Below are 20936 nucleotides of genomic sequence, written 5' to 3' on the forward strand. Positions count from 1 at the left end.
TTCATGTATTTATGCATTTATTTTTAATTTTGGCAGAGTCACTCCTCCATAGGATATGGCCTACGTAGGATCGCCCTTCTACAGGATGTAGATTTGTTTTTCAATTCCTCAGTTTAAAAGGTTTTTTGTGTCAGGTAGACAAACACTGAAGATCAAATAAAGGCTGAAGACACCAAAAGGACAAGATAGCAAAATTCTCCAGCTCTGTAAGTGTCTGTTTTGGGATAAATACTTCTCTGGCTGAATGAAGGAGGTAATAGCTGTCGTGGCCTTTCCTATTTCCGCCGTGACATGATATAAATGTTTTTTTCTATATCTTATATGTTGTTTAGATAAAGATAAAGATACATTTTAGTTGAAGGTTTACTTAGATTTGTCTTAAGAGGCATCATAACAGGTCCTAGCTCAATAGAACTGCTTAATGTAAACAACTTCAGAGCGTCAATTATATCTCAGCATGTCCACCCAGCCTGTTGAAACCTTATTATCTCTGATGTGTGAAGCTGCAGACTAATATTTCATTTGGCTGCCATTCTGTTTTCTCGTCTCATCTTGATATGGGTGACAGCAGGAACAGGTCCAGCAAAGTAGTCTAGAAGTCCTTCCTAACAATGTTTTCTGCTTCTTCCTTGGTTACTTTGGTCCTAACACAGATGGAAAATGTAGTCCAGTATATTATGGGCTACCTCAGGTCTCTCACCAGCTACGCCCCCCCTCCTCCAAAAGAAAGCCAAACTCCTGTAAAATGTTTTCAGGAAACTTCCTGCCTGGAAGTATGATTGACTAGTAAATCCTCCTGATGTTTCACTGACTGGTCTGAGATAAATGCTTGCCTGGATGGAAAAAGGAGGGAATAGCTTTTCATCTCGTCCAATTTAATGTAAAATGATACTTCTTGTGATATTTGGACGCTTAGCATTGTCATATTTTAATAGATCATTGGAATTTTATCTTTTCAATTTTTCTGAATTATATTTTACTGTAAGACTGTTTTGGCAGTACTTCAAATTACTGCTAACATCATAATATAATAACATATTAACAACAATTTACAATGAGCACAAGTAATTTAGACATAATAAACTCATATTGGTGTGCTCCATATATGCTCCATGTTGGTGTTGTGATGAACGTGTATACCTTGTAACCAAATTTTATTCTAATTCTGATGTTCGAAGTTGTAGACTGCCTTTTTCTCAATAGTCATATTTGATGGGAGTTCCTTAAACTGCTGTTGATACCAAGTCCTGTCTTGTCTTCCTGTGAATAGTCTGATTCACTGTATCAAACTTTTTCTAACTTTAATGTTGTACTTGTAGCTTAACTTTGCTTTCCTTCTATTCTCACAGAAAGGACAGACCGACAAACACACCACCATCAGAGAGACCTGACTCCACACAGCCTTTCGTTTTGTTTACGATCGACCCACTTCTTCATTTGAGTTTCAGAGCATTTTCACCATGTCCACCCAGCCCGCTGAAACCCACTATGAGGCAGCATATATGACACTGATGAGAGGCCAGAAAGAGATGGACTTCTGCGGCCCCCATGTTCCCAGCAACCTTGTTCTGATTGGAAACCATGCCTTTCCTTTGGCAATGAACAGCCAAGGCCAGGTCCTAATGGCTGCCTCTGTCTATGGTCGTGGGAGGATTGTGGTCCTGAGTCATGAGGGCCACTTTAAGATGTTCCCTGCCATGGTAGAGAACGCTGTGAAGTGGCTGAGAGGAGACGGCTCTGACGACCTGCCAGTGGGGGTCCACAAGAACGTTACAGCCGTCGCAGACAGCCTGAGAGAATCCAGCTTCAGAGTCGATGTTGTGGAGGGCTTCAGTAGCAAACAGACGGTTGGTGTGTATGTGACAGATGCCTACAGTGTCAGTGCAGATCCGAAGGAGCTGGTGGCGTTTCTGAAAGCTGGAGGAGGAATGCTCATAGCAGGTGAGGCCTGGAGCTGGGCTGAAAATCACCCCGAGGAAAACGCACTTCATCATTTTGGAGGGAATAAGGTTTCTGGAGTGGCAGGGATCTACTTCACTGAGCATCCAGCTGAGATGGAGCGCCTGTCTGTCTCTCCTCAAATCCCATCCTCCTGGATGTCTGTCGTGTAAGTACCTTTGTCTCTTTTAGATAGATAGCTTTATTGTCATTGTGTTAAATAATCAATGAAAAGTTGTCAAGTCGTAAAATGGCAAAATTTTTTCTTGAAACTTAGCTAAACTTAAAATTTCCCCACATATTCAGCCTTCCCTGTATTTCTGTAATGAATAACTATGCATTTTTTCAGAAAAAATCTGCAAAAGTTATCAAGACGTTTAAGGCTGGATTAAAATGGTGCATGACCCTTTTACAAACACACTGAGACAAATGAAACGAATGGGAAACCCCTTAAAGTGAAAACTCCTTCCATATTGGTTGTCTTCATCCTCTGCTATGTGTCTTTCTCTGAAAAGTATTGCAAAGGATTTTGAGGACGATTTGGAGTTCTTACTCCAGGGGGTTCCTGAGTTTGACATCTGCAAAGAATTTGTGCTCTCTGAGGTTCTGGTCCATGGCCGTCTGGCCTTTCCCATTGGTACCACTGAGGGAGGACAAGTATTCCTGGCAGGCGCCTACTATGGACAGGGAAGAGTTATCGTGATCTCACATGAAGGACTTCTGACACAAAAGGTGAGTATTACATTTCAAGGATTTTCACATGCTAACAAAACAAATGCACTGGCTGCCCAACTTTTTTTATGTTGCAAACAAATTGAAACTAACCAAACTTTATTACAGAAAATGGCTCCATTTTTTAGAAATGCCATTGAATGGCTGGATGAAGGCCGGAAGGGAGTTATTGGTTTTGCACCAGGCCTTGGCGATGCCTTTGCTCTCTCGAAGGAGTCAAATAAAAATTGCACGACGACACACTTCAGAGATGACCTGAGCGTGTTTGTGTGTACTGCGTACAGTGACAAACACAAGGATGAGATCCAAGACTTTGTAGCAGAAGGAGGAGGCCTGCTGATTGGGGGGCATGCCTGGTACTGGGCACAGACACACAGTGGGGAAAACCCAATGACAGATTTCTCAGGTATGAAAATGAGCCATAACGATATAATATCAAACATGAGAGTTTAAGGATAAACTATCATTTTATGGAAAAACAGCACAAACGTAGAAAAGGACGTTGGATTAGGGTTCTTCATCATGCCATCTTTCTTTCAGGGAACAAGATCCTGAACAAAATGGGTTTGAGCCTGTTGAGAAACATAATCCCGGAAGGTTCCTTTAACGCTCCAGTGCCAAGTCGGCCTACTAAAGACACCTACCACTTCTGCCGCCTCCTACACCGCTTTGCTAGTCATGTAAACATGGGGGAACAACTAACACGGCATGAGCTGAAATGCCTGAAAAAGCTGGGTGGACACTGTTCCAACTTCCTGCGCATGAATGCTCACAACTCCTCCTCCTATGAACAAGTGGTGTCCACTCTCACTGACATCTTAAAGAAGTCAGGCATGCCACAGGTGTGTGCTTGACAACCTTTGGTCTATGGTTGCCATTAGTTTGAAAGATGGGAACTTTTTAAACTATCTATAATTTTGAAGGTGTGTGACAGCTGCCCTGTGAAGAGCGCCAAAGACCATCTACTCCTCCATGTGGGGACAGAGATGTACAAGGTCTGCCCAAATCCTGATGCTCTCCTACCATTCCTCATCAAGGACAACCCAATGCTGCCTACTGTCAATAACTCCAGGATCCAGATTAACGTTAACACAAAAGGTGAGACCACATTAATGTTTGCATATGCAGAAGAGCACTGTCAGAACTGTGATTACTTTTCCTCTGACATACTTTGTGCAAACAACTTCATTTATCTGCATTGTAATGATATAGACTGTGTGTGTGTGTGTGTGTGTTAGGTGGGGAGGAGTGGATCAGTACAGGTCTCTACCTCTCTCCTGGTATGAAAACATACATGTCCATGCCATCAGTCCTCCTCAACAGTGGATGGAAGGTATTAGTGGTATTGGATTCTTTGTTCATGTGTGATACTATTGATAGAAATAGGTAATGGAATAGGCTGTTTGTTTGGTTTTTTTTGTTTTTTTTGTTTTTTTTCCTGTGTGCTTCCTGTGTATTAGAACTGGAAATAGCTTCTTCTAAGCAGCAACTCATGTTTAATTTCTTGCAGGTCCAGATTGGCTGTCACACAGACAAGCTGAAAAATGAGGAGTTAAAAAGAGCTCCGTGTGTTTCTGAACGGTTTCCCATCACCGCAGAGATGATGCTGGTGCGGAACCTGTGGGGGGGACTCATTTACCTGGTGGCCCCTCCCAAAACACAAGTGCAGGGGGTTCAGGTCACAGTCCAGGTGGCTGTACCTGCTCCATATTATAAATTTGGTAAGTGTGTGTTGGGTGGTGCTGGTGATTTATAATCTTGAATCATGCCTGTGTATATACAACTCAGTCAGCCAGGCTTTGGGGCGTTGGAAGAGATCCGTGTGAGGAAGTGTGTTCTTTGGTGTGTTAATGGGAAGTGACAAACAGAACAGGCAAGAAGGCACATGATGGCATGAGCATAAACATGTAGAGCTAAGGGCTAAAAATGCTATCAGTAGATGAGCAGGTAAGTATACTGAGGGTTTGACTCAGTGAAGAGATTGGGGAAAAGTGATTGTGATGGAAAGTGGTGAAATGTGAGGTGAAGAGTCCATCCAGGAGACGCTTCTAAACAATCTGCCATCTACCTTTCAGGTGTGACAACAGCAGCTGATTGGTCCGTGCTGCGCTCTGCTCCCGCCCCCTGGGCAGAGTTGGAGTTTGAAAACATCATCCTCACCGTACCGTCAGATGTTATCCGGACTCTGGATCACCCCGATGAGTTGGCGTCACGCTGGAATGCCATCATGAGAGCCATCGCTGATCTTGCTGCCATCCCACACAAGTTTCCTCGGAAGGAACGCTTTGTATGTGATGTGCAGATCTCTTATGGTAGGTGCACCGAAAACCCCACATTTCCAAAACTGATGATTTTTAGAACAACACTGGCCGATGTACTTTTTCATACCTGTTCCTATAAGACGTTTCTTATATTGTTCTCTCCAGGCTGGATGCATGCCGGCTATCCAATCATGGCACACAAGCCAGCAGCTGTGAATCTGGTAAGAATGGACCTTGAGACTGACGACCTGTGGGGCCCCATCCATGAGCTTGGACACAACCAGCAGAGAGGCTGCTGGGAGTTCCCACCACACACCACAGAGGGCACCTGTAACCTGTGGTCTGTGTATGTGCATGAAACGGTTCTGGGGATCAACAGGGAAAAGGTGAAGTAAATTAGTGTTGTATTTAAGACCAGGAGCTGGAAAAACATGATTCCTTTGTTTTCAATGTGAAACGACAAAGTTTTTGGCTTTTTCTTGCTCTTTCATTACCTCAAAATCATCTTGTTCAACGCAGGCTCATCCAAATATCACTGCAAAAAATCGAAACAAACGAATGAAGCAGTTTGCAAAGGTTGGCAAGAAACTCTCCAGCTGGATGATGTGGATGGCCCTGGAGACTTATTTGCAGGTAAAAGAGAATTACAGCAGGTTACACTGTGTATATAAACTATTCTTAGTTCACAAGCATCACATTTAAAATGTTACTCCTCAGCTGCAGGAGAAGTTTGGCTGGGATGCCTTCAAGAAGGTGTTTGCTGCCTACCATGAGATGAGCAAGTTTCCTGGTGACAACAAAGGAAAGATGAACCTGTATGCTGAGACCTTCTCCAAAACTGTGGGGATGAACCTGTGTGGATTCTTTAAGGCCTGGAGCTGGCCCATCGAAGCAGCCACGGAAGAGAAACTCTCCGACCTGCCTCCCTGGGCTGACCACCCCATGGTCCAGTTTGACTGAGCTTCAGATTAAAGTGTAGGCTGATGTTGGATGCTGGTGTTCAAAGATCAGAAATATATATATGGCTCATTTCTTTTGAAGATCCATGTGAAAAGTCACAAGTCATTCTTGTAATTGCTGCATGGGTGGTGGTTCATACTGTAACCTTGAAGTGGTGGCTCATCTTGTAGGTGAGTTGGGATTTCTCTCTCTGTCTATATATATATATATATCACAACCTTTTGCTTATTTTACTTATTTTTGTCTGAACTGGCAGCACATGCTTGTCAGTGTATGTGAACAGGCAGATTTATAAACCACAGGGACCAACCCCAGTAAGTATTGTCACATGTTTTTATACCATTTAAATAAAGCATAGATCGGGATTCAATATTGTAGTCTATTAATATTCTTATGAGGAACCAAAAGGCCTCAGATTACACGGCACTCTCCACAGCAAGAGAAGTAAACGATCTTGTGGGTAATTTTTCAAGGATCAAATGTCCACCTTTATGTTTAGTAGTGGGAACACTTGAAAGAATTGAAAGTTTCGAGATGATTTTAAATCCTGCAGGGTAATGGGGCTCTTTAGTGAAGCATCATTTCATTAGCTGCGGGGAGCACTAAATCCATAAATCAACAAAGTGGAAAGAGGATGAAATTAGTAAATCTCAACTTTGAAGATAGTACTCAGCACTTGGCTCAAGCAGGATAACAAATTACAGCTTATTGTCCATTTATAAAATGGATAACGTAGAAGTTTTGAAGAGTCAGGCCGTTTTTGTTTGTGCGTGTAGCGGGGTCCAGCAAAATCCTCCAGCTGAATGACGGCATGTTCGGGATGCTGTAACAGGGTGTCTTCATTGTGCCGGCCTCCTGAAGTGCACGCAGCTCATGTATTTCCAAAAATTGGAAAATGAGGAAGAAAAAGAAAAAAATTTCTGTGTACAGATTCCAGTCTGGCCCTAAACTGAGCCCTTTCCTAACTCACTTCCTGCCAAGCAGACATGCTGACGTGTTCACTTACACCTTCGGCTGAGCTGACATGGCCCCCTTTTAAAGTATCACTGTTTCAGGAAATGCAAAGAACAATATTTTCTTAAAAAAGAAACATTTACAGATGATTTAAAGTCAAGCACATTTTACCTTTTATTTTCCTCCCCCACACCAGATCGATCTATTTAAGACACAAGACAGACATGCTCCTGTTTTGACTGTGTGTGTGTGTGGAATGACACCAACATTAAATTTCCTTATTAAATATTGACTCACCTCTGCTAAAAAAAGATTGAATGCATTAATCCTTCTGCTGCTGCAACAGTTGATGCCACAATGCATTGAAACTGATCACTCAGTCACATGATTTCAGGCTCTCTACTTTCCATTTCCTGCTGTAGGGGGACGAGGACTTTTCATTTTTGCAGCACTACTATAAGCCATTCATAGGTGAATCACATCCGCATTGAAAAGTAAATCCAGGCTCTTACACTTTCCCTTACAGATAAAGTGGATGATTCTTTTGTGGATCGCTGAGCAGCGTGTATCTTTCACTGAAGGCTCATTTCTTTTGAAGCTCCATGTGAAAAGTCATAAGTCATTCCTGTAATTGCTGCATTGGTGGTGTTTTATACTGTAACCTTGAAGTGGTGGCTCATGTTGTAGACGAGCCAAGAAAATTAACTCCATTAATTCATTCATTCATTTGTAGGCTGTTCTCCAGGTTTCCAGGCTGTCTTGATAAGACAGACACGTTTTCGCTTGTTTACAAGAATATCAAAGAAATCGACACCAATAAATAACTTTATTCCTCCGCTACTTAAATTTATTCAGCTATTTGTCATTTAATGAGGAGTGAGCGTTGATGCATTATTCCTGTTGCCGTCAAATGGTGGCATGATGACAATAGATTATTCTTCACTGTTTTACAATATTAAAATCAAAAATAAAATAACGCCAAATCTCCCATAAAATTAAGGGACAATGGCACCTAAAGGTTTTCTTTCATCATCCCTTCGCTTAATTTTCAGGCCCTGCAGTTGTTGTAAAACAGCTCCCCGACTGGCTGATTGGAGAACTGCTGCAGAAATTCTCCCAGTTCATCCACAGTGAGCTTCTCCACCCAGTTGTCTTCCGTGTTCCTCGCTGCGGCAGCACCGCTCTGCAGGGGCCTGCCATTGTTGTCCACACAGCAGTATGCGTTCCACAGGTAGTCCGGGATGTTCACACGTTTCACGTTGTTTTTGACAATCCAGTTGTCCACCGAGGGAATGGCACCAACCAGCACGTAGGCCTTGGAGCATTTGCTCCTGAAAAGGTCGGTTAGCTGCGACTCATGGATCCTCCAGGAGTTCTGGTTCAGCTTGGGGTTCTGAGGGACCACGTTGGTCAGGGTGAAAGTGGCGTTGCGACTAGGGACTGTGAGAGAGACTTAGACTTGGTGAAGTCTAATGCCCTAAAATATTGAGAAAGTGTGTGAATAATTGGTAATAAGTATCTGAAAATGTCCTTTGGCCCATTTGTTTTATTTGTTTGACTGAAGACAGAGCTGGAGAGAAAATGTCTCTAACTCTAGCTGGCAAATCTGCAACAGAACCGTGGAAACCAAGTTGTTTATCCCTCTATGATGTTTAACGATAGATATGGTAGGATATTATTCCAGTAACTGCGCAGACTGGACAAAGTCTGTATTATAAATCAGCTGAAACCTGAAACCCCACCTGCGTTTAACCCATCCTACCTGCATGGTGTCCGTTGGGGTTAAGGTGACCACGGTCAAAGCCAGAGTGGGTGTAGTCCTCATTCAGAGCCTGTTTCTCCCCGAGGTAGACCTCGGGGTGGTCCTTACCCAGCCAGTAGCCATCCTTCATCCCAGTCTGCCAGGACGGGTTCACCAGCTACGACATACATTGAATACTGAACTTCAGACACGCAGGTAATGTCACCGGGCTGGATGCAAGCAAAGTTCCCTTCTGTGACATCACACGGTAGAAGAAATTGGTACAAGATAGGCATGATTCATCAGAACAACACAATTCACGCTCTAAATGCTTGATAAGTATGACAGCGATTGACGATGTCGACTGTCACTCCATCAGCAGGTGCGCATGCAAAGTGTAAACAACCAACCAACCAACCAACCTGAGGCTCCACAAACCATCTGCTCTCCCTGCCGCCTCCATTGCTGGGCTGGAAATGATAAGCAGAGTAGACAGCAATGCGATGGTGGGTGTCATACAGTGTGGCAAAGTGGTACCTGATGGAGAAGGATGATGCGCAATGACTGAGAGATCAGAGGCATCACTATGGAAAATAAAAGCCAAGAGGCGTTTAGTTCGGAAAATGATGAGTGGCAAGATCATACAACACATGCCAGAATTTCAAAGACTGAAAGTGAATAAAACATTTTGATCAGGCAGAGAACCAAGCTCCTCCAATCTGAGCAGTTAAACTAATATTAGAGTTAAATAGATTTACCTGTTAACGAAGCGCTGACAGAGACGGGCAGCACCGGGGGTAGAAGCCCCCCACTCTGGGACTTTGTCCTTATAGAAGTACTTCAGGCAATCTGGCACATCCTGAGCCAAAACAAGATGAATAACAGGCTCCCAAGTTAATTACACAACGCAAACAAATGTAACGCTCCTTGAAGTCCTTTCAGTGAAGTGAGGCGACAAACCTCAAAATGTTCCACAACATCTGCGTGGACACACACGAGGAACAGGACAAGGGCACAAAGAGTTTCCCACGTCTGCATCATGGACGTCGGTATCAGGGATTCTCGACTCCCCCTTTAATTCAATAAAGCAAAACAGAAAATATTCAGTGTGTAATCTGACTGTAAACAAAACGTAGGTCACTGCAGGGGAGAAGGGTCAGTTTCTTCGTACTATCAGCGTTTCCACTCACCTCCGCGTGTGTCTGCTGCCACACTCTGCCCTCGGCAGAAACTGGCTTTTATATTTGACTTCTCCTCACCCTTTGCCTTGTTTGTCCTCATCCTTTTATCTACAGTCCAACTCACACGTGTGTGAACCTGAATTTGGCCTCCACTTTAGGGAGACCAAATGTGCAAAACTAAAAGGAGGCCAAGCTCTGCGTAGCTACAGACAAATTCACTCGTAAAATGCTAAAATTAGCTCTTGTGAAATGTAAAATGGTTCCCACCTTGTCACTCCCTCGGACTCCAGCAGCCGTATAAACCATCAGGTTGCCTATCTGCTGCCAGCTGCTCTTCAGACAAGTCTTTGATGAAGATGATGATGATGATGATGATGATGATGATGATGATGATGGCTGGGTGCTATTATTCCTCTCTGTCACTGACTTCTCAGCGAACTCCTGCAGCTGCTTGAGTTTTTCCTCAGCCAGTCTCTCCTCCTCATCCTCCTCCTCCTCCATCCTTTGGCGCTTCACCTCAGGGTGTCCCCTTTCTGGGCTCAGTCGTCTTTTAGTTGACTGAAAAAAGAAAAAGAAATACTACGTTGACCACTCAACAGCTGTCTGACTTCTGTTGATAAACCTCATCTTTGTTGTAAGATTTCAGGAAGAAGCAAAGAAGATACATCAAATATATTTCAACTCAACAACCAAACGCCACCACATTTGCTACCTTCATGGGTGAAGAAGAAAAGAAGTCCTTCATGCTGCGTTTAGGTGTCGGACTCAACTGCTCCTCTTTCTCTTTTGTGCTCCTTCCTCCTTTTGTCGTGACACGTTCTGCTATCTGAGTAAAAACAGCATCCTGGTCGGCATAACAAGCCACCACTTTCACTGATGGGAAAACAAAGGTAAGTTCAGTCACAAACACGCAGACATAAACATAAACAGCGTAGCAAACTATTTCACCAGAACCAACATCTCATATTCAGACGACTGTCGGATGGATTTACTAGAATAGATTCTCTAGAATAGCGCTGTAACAACAACTAAGTCAAAGTAAACAGATGAGCGTTTAATTTCCGCAGCCTAGAAAGACATTGTTGATCACTTTGTTACCTTTTGGTGCTTTTGGCTTCAGTTGTCCACAAGATGTCACCGTCACTGAAGTCTTGAAGCTTTGAATCCTTTTTCGGCCTCAGTGCTTCATGAGGCTTCACTTCCCCACCTTTATCACAAGCTCTCTGTGACGAGCCAGTTGATGAAAACCACAGAATCAAACCGGAAGGGAATGCTTTCGCTTTGTTCCCGCGGTCCTTCGGGAAAATACACTCGGTGAGAAAGTCGCCCGGCTCGAAGTTTCCGCTCGGACACTTCCGGGTTCCGCACCAGCTTTTATGGAGGACCGACACTACAAAAATGTAGAAGACAACCATACATAATAAATAAATAAAGATTATGTTATAATATTATGTTATAATATAATATTATAACATAATGCACAAAAAATGCACAAAAAATGAAAAGACATTAACCCTTCAACACCGAAGATTCCTATTATCCAACATACTTTTTTTTTTTTTTTTTTTTTTTTTAACTTATTTTAACCATAAACGGGCCAGAAAGTGCCTTGTTGGAAGTGAAGTGCTTTTACCCATTTTTCCAGAACACTTAAAATCTTTGATATCTGGCAGTTTACTGTTGAAGAAAAAAAACAATCTGAGTCTAGTTCCAGGTTGGCTGAGGTGGTGTGAGTTTATTGAAGTTCCAGGTCATGGTGAGCCTACCGACACAGAGTGGGTCCGGTAACAGAGATTGACCGACACTGGTCGACCGACAGACTGACCGACAGAGACCGACAGAGACTCGCAGGGACTGACCCAATGTAGGGCCAGCGAACAGATATACCCTGTCCCCGGGTGTGGTCACAGACAGTTCATGCATGGATCGTATAGTGGGATGTGTATTACCGATAAACACAGGAGGGTGAACTCAGTAGGGGGCAGGGATGGTTCCCAGACAAGGCCACAGACAAAGAAACAAAAGGACAAAGGAATGACACTCAGGTAGACACTGATCAGCAGGGGAGCGAAGACAGGAGGAAATATCATTTGGTTGGGTTTGCCCCAGACATGTAATGACAAGTCCCTTTTCAAAGGAAATGTATCTAAGTTTGTAAATTCTTCTTCATTACCATATGTCGAAAAAATTATTGGATTGGATTCAGCAACTTCTGACAACAGTGCAAACAGAATTACCGTAATGACCCTATATTGGCTGTGAAACACAACTTCCAAACTTTCAGAAACCACTGGAATTTCTCAGATAGAACAAACCTTCACAAACTTAAGGTAACTTTGACACGTTATCAGTTAATTAACTGATAAAATGTGCTTTTCTTTTGACATCCTAAAACTACAGACAGAACAATAGTAGTCTTTTGAGAATTTTATCTAGAAACGCTTCTCTACGCCGACTGGTCGCTCCGTGCACTCTGGTGTTGATCAACCAACAATCGAAAAAGTTAAACCCCATAGCACACTTCATTCAGGCCCCAAAATTTAATCACATTTCCTCGTACATTTCTGCATGCAAGAAGAAATGTGAATGTATAAAATCTATGAAAAATTGAAAATGCCTAAAAGAAAAGGCATGTTTTAACATTTAATTAATGCTGATTAATTTATGTATTTTTGGTGAATTATACAAATAAATCTAATTTGATTTGATTTGATTTGACTATCTTATTTATTGACTCATTAATTTTTAACTTGGCAGTATCACTCCTCCATAGGATATGGCCCACGTAGGATCGCCCTAAATCAGGAAACTTCCTGATTGGATACCTCAGCGTCCTCAAATACCCTGCTGAGCACAAAGAGACACTGACAGTCATCATCGTCTGTTTTTTTTTTTTTTTTTGCATGTCTGAACATGTTGTTCAATTATTCTGGCGTAAGAATTCCCAAAAACAATAACAAAAGGACAAGACAGTAAATCCTCCTGATGTGTCACTGACTGGTCTGAGATAAATACTTGCCTGGATGGAAAAAGGAAGGAATAGATTTTCATCTCGTCCAATTAATTCAGCTGTAAAATGATACTTCTTGTGTTATTAGTCAACTTAGCAGTGTCATATATTAATCATTGGAATACTGTGAGATTGTTTTGGCAGTACTTCAAATTACTGCTTACATCATTATATAATAACATATTCACAACATTTTACAATGAGCACAAGTAAATTAGACATAATAAACTCATATTTGTTCTACATAGAGACTGCAAAAACATTATAGTGTAGCCCTTATTTCATTCATTTATGTACAGAGATTAAAATGTTTAAGTTGATAATAAATAACAGTTCATAAATTGTAAATATGTTTAAAAATGTGAATTATAACATGTCAAAAAAGTCATACTATGTACAGTTAAAAGGTCAGAGACAAAGGGGTGGTGTTAGTTTTAAAACAATTCATAGTTGGTCGTTGGCACAAAGAGCAGGAGACCATGTTTATTTGGGGCAGTGAAGCTTCTCATTCTCTCATCTCTGTGCCCTCAGTCCTCAGCCAATCCTGTCCTCACCTTGTTCAGGGAGGAAGTGCTTAGCGTCATCTGTAGGCGCAGCAAAGTTGCGACAACAGAAGCTGTTTTATTGGCATTGAGCAGTAAAACAGTTCACTATAGAACCAGGAAAATATTCCCACTGCTACAGCCTGACATGATACTCTGTGAGTGCCAAAACCCAGGTGACCCTAAAACAGCTCCCCCTGAGACCTACCCCCTTGATAGTGGAACCCAATGGACGATGACCCTTCTCACATGTGCCACTGCCCCGCTTGATAATTTCACACCCAAGTTGTTGAACTTACTGCAAAGTGAAGGTAAATTACTGAATGGTCTCCAACCATTACTTGAGCAGAGCACATCCACATAGTCAAACCCAACCTCCATCATTCGTGCTGTGGGAGAGTTCTTAGAAAAAACAATGCAACCCCCACAAGAGAACAATGCCTTCCGTAGGTTGCGTGCTTTTTCAAGACTGATGCGCACACCCGCAGGAGAGGACACCCTCGAAAATTGGCTTGAGCAAGTACAAGTAATACTAGATGAATGTGATAGTTTGGTAAAAGAGAAAAAGAAAAGGATTGTGGAAAGTGTAAGAGGTCCAGCGTTTGAGATAAGCTGTATGATGCAATGATACAGATGTCCAGAAGATTATTTGGCAGCCTTGGAAAATGCATTTGGAATCACCAAGTCTGATGAAGACTTATATTTTGCCGTCCGATCTATGCAACAAAAGTCAGGTGAAAGGCTATCTGATTACCTGAGGAGATAAGAGAAGACGCTGTCAAAAGCAGTTCAGAAAGGAGGCCTTTCCCCTACTTCCAGAGACCATGTACGGGTAGAACAGCTATGAAGAGGTGCAGCGTCAGAGTCAGACATCCTGTTACTCCAGTTGCGTTTAAAAGAGAGGTTAACAAAACCTCCTTCTTTCATGGAGTTACTGAGTGAGAATAGAGTAGAGGAAGATCAGAAAGTGACGCGACATCTCACCACAGCTCACTCTGCTGAAGTAGATAGCTTTAGAAGCTAAAGTACAGCAGCTATCAGTCAAAGAGAGACCCGCAGTGTTTCCCATTGATCCTGAAGTGCAGTCACTGAAGGAACAAGTGGCTAGTTTGCAACTGTTAAATCAGCTCATAGAGCAATCAGCCATGACAGAGTCCCCAATGACACCAGAAAAGTACCCTCAAAGTATTAAATCGAGACCGCCCTTTAGCAATAACACTACAGACGATCAGAGTGTATTTTGCTACCATATTTTGCGGTGAAGATGGCCACCTCAGCAAAAACTGCAGTGGTACTTACAACCCCTCCAAAGTGATAAGCAAGCTAATCAAAAACAACCAAAAGCTCAAACAAAACCAAAAGGGTTCCCCAACCAGTTCCACTGGGCAAACAGGACATGTCGGCCAACTCAAAAGCAGTTCACTAGGGCTCAGCCGGCCAGCTGACATCCCTCAAGGCTTTGTGGGTGAAACCAGCACCAGGAAAGTCATAATTAGGGCCATACATGTGACGCTTTAATGGATGGTGGTTCAAATGTGTCAATTGTTTTTGAAGATTACTATAACTGGCTCTTGTCCCATCTACTGCTTCACCCCATTTCAAGCTTGGAGCTATGGGGCCTAAGTCAGGCTAGTTACCCATATAAAGGCTACATTGCAGCCGAGATACAGTTTCTCGATGATGGTGATCAGTTTGAGCCTAAGGTGGTGCTTGTTTTGGTCTGCCCAGAAGGTAGGGGTCCTGAAAAACCGCCACTCCTTGTTGGTGCTAATGCCCGAGCTTTCAGTCATTCTCCATGGTCCAGTATAGTTCAAGGTGACCCCAAGGTTGCTCGAACCATGCGTGTATGTACACACTTACCTGCCCAGCCTAAGTCACTACTCCCTCATAGTGATCCCCTGACTGTAGTTAAGTGGACCAGACCTGGAACACTTACTGTGCCTCCTGGTAGTGAGCGTTCAGCCATTTGCACTGTGGTGAGTAATGAGATACTTAAAGACAGCATCTTCATGGTAGAAACTCCTTCCCACGGAGGACTTCCAGCTGGAGTGTTAACGCCCCTCTGTGTTCTACTCTCTTCGGAGATGGATTGCAACAGATTTTCTGTGTTGTTGAGTCTGCCCGACCAAAAACAATCCCCAAAGGCACAGTGATCGCCTGTGTGCATAAAGCAGAAGTTGTCAACCAGCTGCAGCATGCAGAGGCCCCAGCTAGCCCACTTGACCCTGCCATCTTTAACTTTGGTGACTCTCCCATTCCAGGGGACTGGAAAAACCGACTGGCCTAAAAAATGGCTGATCGGCCTCAGGTTTTCTCCTTGTCTGAGTGGGATGTGGGTTTGGCGGAAAGGGGTGGAGCACCGCATTAGGCTGAAAGACCCTAGCCCCTTCCGAGAGAGAGTCAGGTGTCTCTCCTATAGATGTTCATAAACATCTATAGGAGCTCCTTGCTGCAGGGATCATCAAAGAATCCCGTAGTCCATAGGCCTCTCCTATAGTGATAGCTAGGAAGAAGAACAGTAAGATAAGGATGTATCGCACCCTTAACTTGAAGACCATACCTGACCAATACACCCTTCCTCGGATTGACGAGGCATTGGCCAGTCTCACAGGATGCCACTGGTTTTCTGTGCTTGGCCTATTATCAAATCGACATGTCAGAGCAAGACAAGGAGAAAACAGCATTCATCTGTCCGCTTGGACAGTCAGAACCTGGTTCTGATTGGAAACCACACCTTTCCTACCAAACTATTCTACCGAAACTGCATGTTGCTACCTCCTTGAAGTCATTAAAAGCAGCCTTGATAAAGGAGGGGTGGCGGGTACCTTATTTTTAGATCTTAGAAAGGCGTTTTCGAGACTGTTATCTTGTACATTGTCGCTAATACAAATAAACTTATTAAACTAAACTAAATATGATATTTTATTATATTTTATATTTCATTGTAATTCACAATTCAATGGCATACTATCTTATTTATTGACTCATTCATGTATTTCCCATTTCCACCTTGACATGATATAAATGTTTTTTTCTATATCTTATATGTTGTTTAGATAAAGAATTTTAGTTGAAAGTTTACCATAACAGGTCCTAGCTCAATAGAACTGCTTAATGTAAACAACTTGTATTAGTCTTCAGAGTGTCACTTATATCTCAGCATGTCCACCCAGCCTGTTGAAACCTTATTATCTCTGATGTCTGAAGCTGTAGACTAATATTTCATTTCTGTTCTCTCGTCTCATCTTGATATGGGTGACAGCAGGAACCGGTTCAGCAAAGTAGTCTAGAAGTCCTTCCTAAGAATGTTTCTGCTTCTTCCTTACTTTGGTCCTAACCCAGATGGAAAATGTAGTCCAGTATGTTATGGGCTACCTCAGGTCACTCACCAGCTGCCCAAAACATCAGGAAACTTCCTGACTGGATACCTCAGCCTCCTCAAATACCCTGCTGAGCACAAAGAGGCACTGACAGTCATCTTATGTCTGTTTGTCTGCATGTCTGAACATGTTGTTCAATTATTCTGGGGTAAGAATTCCCAATAACAAAAACAAAAGAACAAGACAGTAAATCTTCCTGATATGTCACTGACTGGTCTGAGACAAATACTTGCCTGGATGGAAAAAGGAGGGAATAGCTTTACTGCAGACACCATAATATAATAACATATTCACATTATTTTACAATGAGCACAAGTAATTTAGACATAATAAACTCATATTTTTTTCTACTTAGAGACTGCAACAACATTATAGCATATATTATATAAGAAAATACGTATAACACCAAGCAAAGAGGGGTATCTATTCCAATTAATGACAAAGTCTCATTTACCCATAACTCCACCATTACATACCCCGCAGGTTGATTCATCATGATGAACATTTCAATCAACAACAGCCCTGTCACAATCGGGAATGTTTATGGCCCAAATACTGATGATCCGTCTTTCTTTCACAATTTTTTCTCCTCCATCTCACTCAACTCGAACTGTCCAATCAGAATAGGAGGTGATTTCAATACAGTTATTAATCTGTCACTAGACAGAAGCAACACCTCAAACAATAAACACACCTGGCAATCCACAGAAACAACAAAACAGTTCATGAGTGACTTTGGTCTTGGCGATGATTGGCGGTTGCAACACCCAGCTGCAAGACAATATTCCTTCTTCTCACCAGTTCACCGTTCATTCTCACGCATTGACTTCTTTCTCACCAGCAATTAAAAAAAAAAGAAAGAATGCCAACAAGAAGTGGAACTGGAACAAAAAATCAAACAGCTCGAAATCATTAATGCATGTAACCCAACGGAAATAACCCAGAATGAACTCAGAAAATATAAATTCCAAAGGAATGAAATTATGAATAAGAAAACTGTTCCGAACACACAGACTCCGGCAGCAACATTTACACCACAATAATAAATCTGGTAAATACTTGGCAAATCAAATTGAGCAACACAAGGAAAAAGCAACTATCTCCGTCATTAAGGACTTAGCAGGGAAGCCAACACAGTCACCAGAAGAAATAAACAATATTTTCAAAAATGTTTATTTTTCAGAAAAAGACCCAGACCAACAAGACATCAACTCATTTCTAAACAGCGTTGACCTTCCCCATCTTACTCAAGACCAAGCCGCTATACTTGACTCACCAATGACAGATAAGGAACTTTCTATTGCCCTCAAACTAATGCCAAATAACAAATCCCCAGGACCTGATGGCTTCCCTGCTGAGTTCTATAAACACTTCTGGTCCATTTTAGTTATTAGTTAGTTTAGTTATGGTTATTTCTCACTTCCACAATGCAAAAATTTGGCTTTGGGAAATCATTTATTAACTGGGTTAATATTCTATACACTGCACCTTCAGCCAAAGTAATCACAAATGAACTAACCTCAAAACCTTTCACACTGCATAGAGGGACAAGGCAAGGATGCCCACTCTCTCCCTCTCTATTCACTGTATTCATCGAACCCCTTGCTGCAGCTATTCACCAAAACATCAACATCCTAGGAATCAAAACACCAAATGTACATCATAAAATTAGTCTTTATGCTGACGATATTCTGCTCTTCTTACAAAATCCTCATTCATCATTGCCTGAAACAATTAAACTCATAGGAACATATTCTAACATCTCTAACTATAAACTGGCACAAATCTTCCATTCTCCCCTTGCAAAGTGACAGCTGGGATATGACAATTTTTATCATTACTTTTTAGCACATCAGTTGCAATACATATTCAAGCTTAAATTTAATTAATATCCACTCAACAAAAAAACTCCTTTCCAAAATATATAAAATAATATCTCAGTCTGATAAAACTCTATCCATACCTACAATAAAATGGGAGGAAGATTTATCAATCGCTCCTGATGCCGGCTTCTGGAACCAAATCTGCCAAAACATTTACCTCATCACAAAAAATGCTAATCTACAACTAATACAATACAAAATACTCCATAGAATTCACTTCACTGGACAAAAAATGTTTAAAATGGAATTCGCACCTGAAATTTGTACTGACTGCACTCAAAACATGCATGCCATCTGGCACTGCATACCTATTCAAGAATTCTGGTCTGAAGTCACAAAGTTACTTGCTGTCTTCCTGGACTGCCACATCCCCTTATCCCCCACACTCTGCTTACTAGGCGACACATCAGCAACTAGCCTATCCACATCAAACAACAAATTACTCTTCAGAGCACTACCTATCACCAAGAAAACTATCCTCATGAACTGGAAATCAAAAAACAACACAAACATTGCAAGAATGTACTTATGGATCATATCTCTTATGGATCATGGAAATCCTACCTTCCCCAACCCAATACAGTGCAACGGAAACCCTCTCCATCTGTTCACCACTAATCACCTTTTTACAAACTTGATCCATTCTCTCACTCAGTTAACTTGCATCTTCTTTGCCTGAGAACCATCCACAACTTACAGCCGTAAGTTCATGCCTATTGTCAGAACTACTAGTTCCTGCTTGTCTCTGTTTTGTCTTTTGTTTTTGGTTTAATGTATTAACTGGATACCTTTGTTATGTCTCTCACCTGTTCTGTCCTGTATTGCATCACTTAAAAACAACAAACAAACAAATAAACTCTCTAGAAAAAAAAATAAAAATATATATATATATATACATAAGAATATACAAAAGGTTTCACCATTACATAAAAACCCTAATTGGTCATCTATAGACACAAACCTGTTCATCCAGTTTACCAGCACTCATGATGTGGTGTAATCTTTCAACACCTAAAGTTAGACATCCTCTGTGTACGTAAAGTCTCTGTAGATTCTTCTGTCTAGTCATGAGATCATCGTGTTCGTCCAATAGTAGCTGCAGTCTTTGAATTTTTTGTACACACTTCTCCCTTCAGCAGAAAAGGACTCTCCTCCTCCTCCTGCTCTTATTTAAATGGCTCCACTCTGCACTCCTGTCAGACAGTGAATGGCCTGTTTGAAAAACTGTGGTGCTGCAGTGAAATAGCTACAGAAGAAATCCACATTTTCAGGTAAAATTTACTTTTGCTCCATGTTGGTGTTGTGATGAACGTGTATACCTTGTAACCAAATTGTATTCTAATTCTGATGTTCGAAGTTGTAGATTGCCTTTTTCTCAATAGTCATGTTTGATGGGAGTTCCTTAAACTGCTGTTGATACCAAGTCCTGACTTGTCTTCCTGTGAATAGTCTGATTCACTGTATCAAACTTTTTCTAACTTTAATGTTGTACTTGTAGCTTAACTTTGCTTTCCTTCTATTCTCACAGAAACACACCACCATCAGAGAAACCTGACTCCACACAGCCTTTCGTTTTGTTTACGATCGACCCACTTCTTCATTTGAGTTTCAGAGCATTTTCACCATGTCCACCCAGCCCGCTGAAACCCACTATGAGGCAGCATATATGACACTGATGAGAGGCCAGAAAGAGATGGACTTCTGCGGCCCCCATGTTCCCAGCAACCTTGTTCTGATTGGAAACCATGCCTTTCCTTTGGCAATGAACAGCCAAGGCCAGGTCCTAATGGCTGCCTCTGTCTATGGTCGTGGGAGGATTGTGGTCCTGAGTCATGAGGGCCACTTTAAGATGTTCCCTGCCATGGTAGAGAACGCTGTGAAGTGGCTGAGAGGAGACGGCTCTGACGACCTGCCAGTGGGGGTCCACAAGAACGTTACAGCCGTCGCAGACAGCCTGAGAGAATCCAGCTTCAGAGTCGATGTTGTGGAGGGCTTCAGTAGCAAACAGACGGTTGGTGTGTATGTGACAGATGCCTACAGTGTCAGTGCAGATCCGAAGGAGCTGGTGGCGTTTCTGAAAGCTGGAGGAGGAATGCTCATAGCAGGTGAGGCCTGGAGCTGGGCTGAAAATCACCCCGAGGAAAACGCACTTCATCATTTTGGAGGGAATAAGGTTTCTGGAGTGGCAGGGATCTACTTCACTGAGCATCCAGCTGAGATGGAGCGCCTGTTTGTCTCTCCTCAAATCCCATTCTCCACGATGTCTGGAGTGTAAGTACCTTTGTCTCTTTTAGATAGATAGCTTTATTGTCATTGTGTTAAATAATCAATGAAAAGTTGTCAAGTCGTAAAAT

At 42.2% G+C, this 20936-nt stretch overlaps 3 protein-coding genes across 5 annotated transcripts in view; 2 read left to right on the top strand and 1 right to left on the bottom strand.

The window, feature by feature from the left end:
- Positions 1-8255, top strand: LOC115052661 (TRPM8 channel-associated factor homolog). 2 transcript variants are annotated; one of them, XM_029516918.1, is made up of 13 exons: positions 1-206; positions 1350-2107; positions 2454-2670; positions 2779-3076; positions 3211-3512; positions 3594-3768; positions 3909-4003; positions 4181-4391; positions 4746-4982; positions 5097-5317; positions 5451-5564; positions 5649-5906; positions 7898-8255. In XM_029516918.1, exons 2-12 carry the CDS (start codon positions 1461-1463, stop codon positions 5889-5891), a joined length of 2760 nt encoding a protein of 919 aa, XP_029372778.1. In that variant the 5' UTR covers positions 1-206; positions 1350-1460; the 3' UTR covers positions 5892-5906; positions 7898-8255. The 2 variants fall into 2 exon arrangements, with proteins under 2 accessions (XP_029372778.1, XP_029372777.1); XM_029516917.1 differs by lacking the exon at positions 7898-8255 and having other exon boundaries at positions 6-206; positions 5649-7748.
- Positions 212-20936, top strand: part of LOC115052662 (TRPM8 channel-associated factor homolog) — a 26373-nt gene continuing 5648 nt past the window's right edge. The window contains exons 1-3 of one of the 2 annotated variants that reach the window (XM_029516921.1): positions 212-253; positions 19722-19853; positions 20111-20853. In XM_029516921.1, coding sequence (XP_029372781.1) covers positions 20207-20853 — 647 coding nt within the window. In that variant the 5' untranslated portion in view covers positions 212-253; positions 19722-19853; positions 20111-20206. Of the gene's footprint in view, positions 254-19718; positions 19854-20110; positions 20854-20936 lie in introns of both variants that reach the window. The other variant, XM_029516920.1, reaches the window with a different exon arrangement.
- Positions 7825-11120, bottom strand: LOC115052665 (endonuclease domain-containing 1 protein-like). Its single transcript, XM_029516924.1, has 8 exons — positions 10866-11120; positions 10480-10640; positions 10035-10325; positions 9547-9658; positions 9345-9445; positions 9009-9123; positions 8608-8764; positions 7825-8285 (listed from the first exon to the last, which is right to left on the bottom strand). The coding sequence occupies exons 4-8, from the start codon at positions 9625-9627 to the stop codon at positions 7894-7896; spliced, it is 846 nt and encodes a 281-aa protein (XP_029372784.1). The 5' UTR covers positions 9628-9658; positions 10035-10325; positions 10480-10640; positions 10866-11120; the 3' UTR covers positions 7825-7893.

Source organism: Echeneis naucrates, chromosome 13 (genome assembly GCF_900963305.1).
Source record: "Echeneis naucrates chromosome 13, fEcheNa1.1, whole genome shotgun sequence".
Lineage (NCBI taxonomy): Eukaryota > Metazoa > Chordata > Actinopteri > Carangiformes > Echeneidae > Echeneis > Echeneis naucrates.